General features: G+C 32.0%; 1 protein-coding gene across 1 annotated transcript; it reads right to left on the reverse strand.

The window, feature by feature from the left end:
• Window positions 1–565: 565 nt before the first annotated feature.
• On the reverse strand, window positions 566–6,402 carry LOC132643853 (GDSL esterase/lipase At1g29670-like). The gene is made up of 4 exons (XM_060360374.1): window positions 5,911–6,402; window positions 2,618–2,851; window positions 1,505–1,757; window positions 566–910 (listed from the first exon to the last, which is right to left on the reverse strand). Exons 1-4 carry the CDS (start codon window positions 6,319–6,321, stop codon window positions 678–680), a joined length of 1,131 nt encoding a protein of 376 aa, XP_060216357.1. The 5' UTR covers window positions 6,322–6,402; the 3' UTR covers window positions 566–677.
• Between the last annotated feature and the right edge of the window lie 1,376 nt (window positions 6,403–7,778).

The raw sequence follows: 7,778 nt of genomic DNA on the forward strand, positions 1-7,778 counted from the left end.
CCTGTTAATTTCTAAAATTTAATTATATGATGCACCAATTGAAGTTTTTCACAAGATAGGAAAATAGATTAAGAGACCTTTCTAAACAAATTTCTTTCTGAGTTTTCTCTGCCTAAGATTCAAAAGAAAAAAGAACCATTGAAGTGTTGTCTCTTGTGCAGCTAATAAGAAATTATATGATCTACTATGATGTGTCTTTATATTTATTTTTTAGAAACCAAATAAGAGAATCACGAATCTCATTGCAATTATAACAGTAAAATCACACTAAAATAAAATGAATGAAGGATGCCTAGGCTTATGTAATTATTAAAGGATTCTTTCTTTTAAAGGTAAATATTGGATACTAAAGTCCAAATTTTCTTTTTCTATATCTTGTACAATATTCTTCTCTTAAGGATAAAAAGTTGATACATTTGAAAGAAATTCTAAGAATGATGAAATGTTTGTAGTAATGAGCACATTTGATAAAGCTAAAAAAGATGCAGAATTTGCATAAGGAACATACTCCAGCTTTCGCACTTTCGGGAGGAATATCAGTCGACATTAATTAAGAGTGACTAGGTGACATGAAGTCTTTGATTTTATAATATTGATATCATTTTACAACCACGTACTATATGACTCGGAAGTTAAACTACACGTGCAGCGCATGTGCCGAGAAACTTGTATATATATTAAACTTGTGATAGGATTTTAACATTTGCAGGGTACACTTCCGCTTTGAGATTGGAAGAAAAGGCCTCGTTAGCAAGCACAACGTTCACTGCTTCAGTTGGATGCAACCCATCAAAATAGACATATGCATTCCTCTTTGAACAAACATTTCCTCCTTTTTTGCATAAAGTTCCTGTTCCACCTTCTTCTATTGTTGCCACTTCACAACAAGGGTTCTTGGTATCACTAAAACCTATACATAATAAAACAATCAACCAAAACCATGTCACAATTTGACTTGTACTCTCTGACTTATTTGTGAACTATTGTTTATGTGAAGTGGGGATCAAAAAATCTTACAACAACCTAAATGAGTGGACATAGTATAACCCATTACAAGCCTTTTACTATGTAGAATACTCAAAGGCAACTGTTAGTATTAATGCAAAAAAAATAAAAAAGCCCCTTTCTGCCCTAATTTATGTGATATACTTTTTTTATAGTCTATTCTAAAAACAATAATACCTCTAATTTAATTTTGAACTTTTTATTTTACTCTTAATGAGATAATTGATACCCACATATATATATCTATGACTTATTTTAAATCACAAGTTGTTTCAAAGGTCTTTCATTCTTTTTTAAGACTTAAACTGTATGCCCCGCCAAAGTGCATCACATAAATTGAGACCGAGGGACTATTAACTATTAACTACTTGTATCATAAACATGTTAAAATTGTGTTTCTTTTTCTTCCTTTTTTTAAATGGTTGTTCTAGGCTCATAGGCATTCAAAAACTTCAAATGTAAACTAGAAAATAGGGAGAAAGGGAGTGAAATTGCTGACCTTTGGGAGTAGGGTTTTCCAAAATATCCATAATGATCTTGTAAGCATTGACAAAGACTAGTTTAGAACCAGGCATTTGAAGCCTAATGGAATCAACCAAACTCCTCAAGTTAGTGTTGAATAGAAGGGCAGCTTTATTCAAACTTTCTATGCAGCCAGTAGTCATCGGATTTCTACCTCTGGCCATTGGGCTGCACCCATTGGGATATAATGCCATCACCACAAATTTCCTAGCTCCCATATTATACAACCTCTGCAATTTATAGGAAAATATACTTATTTATGTACTTGGATTAGTCACACTAACTACTACAAGAAGCAGCACATTTCGTATGTTTAATTATTAAAACATAATCAAGTGTTATTCAACATAATTTGTTTCTGAATTAATGAGGTGCAACTAGGGGGGAGCTAGCTAGGAGGCGCAAGAGGGTCCATTCGGACATAATTCCTTTCATGAAAAATATTGCAATGTATATATAAGGTTAAAATTAATTTTTATGTATATATAGCATGTTGAATTCTCTTGTATTCTTCTTGTATTTATATATTCATATCTTAAATCTCCTTAATCATGGTTCTGCCCCTTAGGTCAATATACCTGATGCAACTCAATCCTATAAGTCACTTAAGTGTATGCTCAAATAATCTTTGCAAGTGCTTCTCCCATCTGCTATTCCTTCCCGTACGTAAAATGTTGGCGTTTACTTCAAAATTTTGAAGAAAAAGAATAAAGAAGGTTCCACTTTGTTTTACAAAATTGTTTTTCAACCAAATTAACATTAAGAAAGAAAGGTTTTTTTTTTTTTAAAAAAAGGTTTTCAGTTCTAGTAAAAGGTGAAGAGCCGCTCAAAAGTAGTTTTTCAACCAACGAGATTTATGGTGGAGTAGTAAGTACGGTTTTAATCTTATTATTTAAAGGTTTTGAATTCGATCCATAAGTACAATGTCCCAATTGAAGCATATGCCACCAAAAGGGGAAACAGGAACCAAAATATTTGTAGATCTTTCCTCTGAATATTGAATAGTCAACCAGCACTGAACATGAAAACGACAGGAATGCCTGTAAAATAAAATAAAATAATTGAAAGCATACTATGTATAAATGCTGACCTTGAGTTGGTGAGAGAGTGTAAGGGTCAAATTTGCAGTGAAATCTTGAAGAGTAATATTGTTGTTGGCTAAGCTCAGGAAGTAGTTGAGTGAGTAGTCATTTCCTCCACTTCCCACTACAAACAAGTAATCCTTCAGTGATTCTTTGCTTTTGCACCCTAGCTGCTCCTCCAGCTCTGGCAATGTCACATTCTCAAAGTTTCTGATTTGTTGATTCAAACTAATCACTTCCCCCTGAAATTTTTTAGCAGCAAAATATTACTACTATTATTCTTTTTGTCTCATTTTACATGATTGTATTATATTAGTACTATTATTTAATAGTATTCTTTTATTACAATCTTTTTTTTAGAAACGATAATAATATTATAACATTAAACAAGATCATTACAAAACAATGGATCCTCACCGACCAGGGAGTCATGTTCGAAACAGTTGCTACTTGTAAGTTGTAATACTTGTTCTATTTAGAGAAATGCTTCTAGTTAGAGTAATTCCTAACATGTCTAATCTAATTTCTTCTTTAGCAAACACAAGAGGAACCTTACATTTCCAAATAGCTGCTTCCTCGTTCCTTGGGTAGAAAGCCCGTGACCCTATTATGCCCTTTAATTACGATCTTTTATATGTAAGTATTAAAGGAGTAATATTTGTTGGCTTTTCTTGTGTGTTCATTGAAGTCAAAAGGGAATATTCATTTTTGGTGAGGCAAACCTCTCAGTCACATTCTTGGCAATTATAATAGCCGCAGAATTTGGTAACATATGAGGTTGTATTAGCTCAAATTTCCAAATGTTTCAAGAGGCAAAAGATGATAATCCCAAACCCACCCCCAAAAGACAGTAGTAGTAGGGGTTATCCCTTTAACTCTTTATTTATATTACGGAAAAGGGCCTAATATACCCCTGTACTATCGAAAAAGGGTCAAATATACCCTTCGTTATACTTTGGATTCAAATATACCCTTATGGTTATACTATTGGCTCAAATATATTTCTTCACCGTTAAAGTTGTCTAAGATGGAACCCAATCCCACATGACACTAATATTGTAATGAGTTATACACCATGTAGCATGCCACCTCACTAACCAAATCCACCACCCCCGTCCTTCCCTATCATCTTTCACCATTAATTATCAGGTTTGGTATCTTATAATCGTCAGTTTTTATTTTTTTTTCAATTGACTAATACTACTAATAACTTTCATGAAAATTTTGAAGCTGAAACCCATTTAAACAATTTAAAAAGAAAAACTTAATAAAAAAGTGAAGCATTTAAATTCGTCAATTTCTCAATTGAAACCGAATGATGTACGATTCTCATTTATAATTGAGGTTATTAAATCATTTGGCCCGTAACATCTAGTTTGATTCCACAGGAAAAGACAAACCAAGTACTTCATCTTTGTGTTAAATTTGGTGAAGAAAACTGGTTATGATTCCAAAGGATCTTTCAAAAATGTGAAAATGGTGGTGGGCATTAAGGGTGTAGAAGCGGTGGAGGAGGAGGTACTAATTAATGGTGAAAGACGATATGAAAGGACGGGGAGGTGGTGGATATGGTTAGTGAGGTGGCATGCCACATGGTGTCTATCTCATTAAAATATTAGGTCATGTGGGATTAAGCTTCACCTTGGACAATCTTAACGGTGAAGGGGTATATTTGACTCAATACTATAACGGTAGGGATATATTGGACCCAAAATATAACGAAGAGTATATTTGTTCCTTTTTTGATAGTACAGGGTATATTTGGACCTTTTCCGTTTATGTTATCACTAATTTAAGTTTAAAATTAATTATTTTTTAAAGTAATCAATATGGAGAGATATAAGGGTAATTTTGTAAAAGTGCATTTTTATCTATGATTTCTTAAATAATGTGTAAAAAAAAAAAGTGCATAAGTAACATGGGACGGAGAGAGTATTTTTCTTAAATTAATTTACAACCAAAGTGTGCTCGCCTCGCTGGTAAATTCCAAATCTATCTATTCATATACACAAAAGAGAAAGTCAAAGATGACTCTAAACAAGTTTCTTCCTTTTTTGGTCAACCAGTGTGATTTGTGTGTTAGTTTTCCAAAAAAGTTTTCCTTCATTTATAAAGGGGCGGTTAGCACTTATTAGTAACAACGTACAGTAGCAACAATAAATTGAAATTATTAATAATAATGATATTTTTTCTACTGTAAATTCACGGGCTGTCTATATTATCTGTCTTTTAAAAAATTTTACACATCACTTTAAAAAGATACTCCCTCCGTCCAATATTTTTTGTCCACATTTCCCTTTAAACCTTTTTAAGAAATCATAAATAGAAGTGTGCTTTTACAACATTATATTTATCTCTCTCCAATAAATTATACTCTAATCAATATTGATTACTTTCAAAAGCAATTAATGTTAAAGGTCACTACTAAAAAATCACTATTTCCCACTGAATTTTCCATTGAAATTGTTCAGTGGCTATTTCCTGCTGAATGTCAGCGGAAAAAACTTAAATAGTAGTGTTTTCACATGAATAAATAGGAATTTTTCCCGCGTTTCAATGGGAACATGTTTCCCACCATGCTTTTTCCCAATGAGATTGTTCGGTGGGAATTAGGTGGAAAATCATGTTTTATAGCACAAATTTCCCAATGAATGTCGGAGGAAAAAACCTATATCTCTAGTAGTGGTCAAAATAGAAAAACTTTAATTAATTCTATCTTGGTTTTGTAAATGAACAAGTATTTTAGAAAGGATATATTTAGTAACGTGGCCAACTAAAAGGGGGCGGAGGGAGTACTTCATTATGGCTTAATAGAATGTTTGTCTAACTACCTTTATCTCTCTCTTAAATATCTCACTTAATTATTATAGTGCTAATACTTTACTACTCTCTCCGTTCACTTTTATTTGTCCACTTTGAATTTTTCACATTATTTAAGAATAATAAATTAAGTACATAATTTACCAATGTATTTATATTAATTGATGCATATTTTTATTGAATTTCAAAAATGTTTTGATGTGAGTAATTAATATTTTGGGTAAAATAGGAAAACATAAATTATCTTATCTTGATACACTAAAAGTGACAAGTAAAAATGAAAATCTATTTTTGAAATACTGGACAAGTAAAAGTGAACGGAGGCAGTAGTTAAAGCAGTAAGGATGAATTTGATACAGCGAAGATAATAGATGCATTTTTTTCTCTAAAATACCAAATATTTTCGAACAAATTCGATTTACCAAAACTAATACTATTTGAGACAAAAAGAAATATACTAACAAAAATAAATAGTACTTACAGCAACAGAACCAGTGTCATCAAGAATACCAGAACCACCAGAAGCAAAGTTAACACCATGAATAATTTTGCTTCCTTTAGTTGAAGGATCATTGAAAGTTGGAATATAGAATGGAAGCTTTAGATGGTCACCAAGAAGGTCAATTACATTCTTGCCATTGGTGAATCTCCCAGAAGGTCCTAATAAAGGGAAATCTACTCCATAAGGCAAGTAATTTGCCTTAGCCAATGAGTTTACAAGAAAATTGTTGTTGCCACTGTCAACTACAGAACTTCCAAACACAAACATCCCTTGGACTTTGTTGCATTTTTCATCATTTGCCGCAAATTTGCAGTCACCATTACATGGAGAAAGAAAAACAAAGCTTAAGTTCATAAGAAGAAAAAATGGAATCTTTGTCTTTAGAGACATTTTGGTTTTCTTTTTCCTCCCTTTTTTTGGCTAAAGAGCAATTGGGGTTGTTGTCAAGATGTCAGGGTAGATATATATATATATATATATATATATATATATATATATATATATATATATACTTATATGTCCTTATAGACAAGTTATTTAATGCTATTAAAGGTCAACAAAGAAGAAAAAAAGAATTGATGAAAACTGAAGGTGAAGAAGAATTAGGATGATACCAAAAGTTAGGGTGATTTCACCAGATTTGTTCAATTTTTGGCGGACCAATATTTGGTATTTGTACGCAGAATAGGCCGAGGTGCGCACAAACTCATCCAAACATCAGAAAATTTTAACTATTCCGACTTTGGATGGCTAGGCACGAAATAAATACTACTCCATATACACTAAAATGTTATTGCAAACGTTTAGAAGTGGAGGATGACTCTCATGTTACAGATTACTATTTATTAAAGTAAAATCGGAAAGCATTAAATTGTTTTAAGATAGATATCTACGTACAGCTTTATAAATGTATATATAATTTTCAGTTGATTATACTACGATAGCGTGTTAATTAGTCTTGCTTTGCCAAAAAGTCACTCCATTTCTTTCAATAGAAAAAAAAACATTCAAGTCCATATCTATTATCTTCCGCACGAAATAAATACTTACTACAATATACTTAACAATAGCAAATGTTTAAATTGTAGGATGACCCCCACGTTACGACTTATATTAAATAAAACAGGAAATCACTGAATTATCTTAAGATAGATATTTAAATTTCTTAAAATGTATATATATAATTTCCATCCGTTTGTGTTATGTTAAGAAGCTAATCAATCTTGCATGCTTTGCGAAAAATCAACTCCCTTTTTCTCTTTAAGTCCACATCTTAGGTTATTTTAAAAAAATTATATCATCCCAATTTTTTTGTTATTTTATTTTGTATAATCAAAATTAGACTTTTCGAGACCGTCCCATCATCTCGGCTTTTCTTCGGTATCGGTACGGTTCAGTTAATTTTCGGTTATTCTAGTTTTAAAGTGTCACCTAAAAATACACCACCATTAAAATGTAACAACACAGACCTCCACAAACCTATTTGTAGTACACCATCAAATAAAGCTTCTATTTGTTCCTTATGAAATATTTAATGTAAAAGCTATTAAAAAAAACACAAAGTAATTAAACTGAAATGTGTTATATCAAGTAGCAAGACAATAACGATGGCATCGCGACTTGAATCCTCACTGATTGACCAGGGAGGAGAATAACTTGCCAAAGACAACAATGTTGAATTAAGCCAAAACAAACTTTAGCTTGTAGGCCACAGAAACCACAGCTTGAATTTGATACATATACATCAAGCAACATAGTAGAGGAGACTAAGATGGAGGTAAACTTCTGTTAGTGCTAACTATAACCAAAAAATGCCTACTTAAATCATCTAAATCTATGACCGTATG

The sequence above is a fragment of the Lycium barbarum genome, chromosome 1 (assembly GCF_019175385.1).
Source record: "Lycium barbarum isolate Lr01 chromosome 1, ASM1917538v2, whole genome shotgun sequence".
Classification (NCBI taxonomy): Eukaryota; Viridiplantae; Streptophyta; class Magnoliopsida; order Solanales; family Solanaceae; genus Lycium; species Lycium barbarum.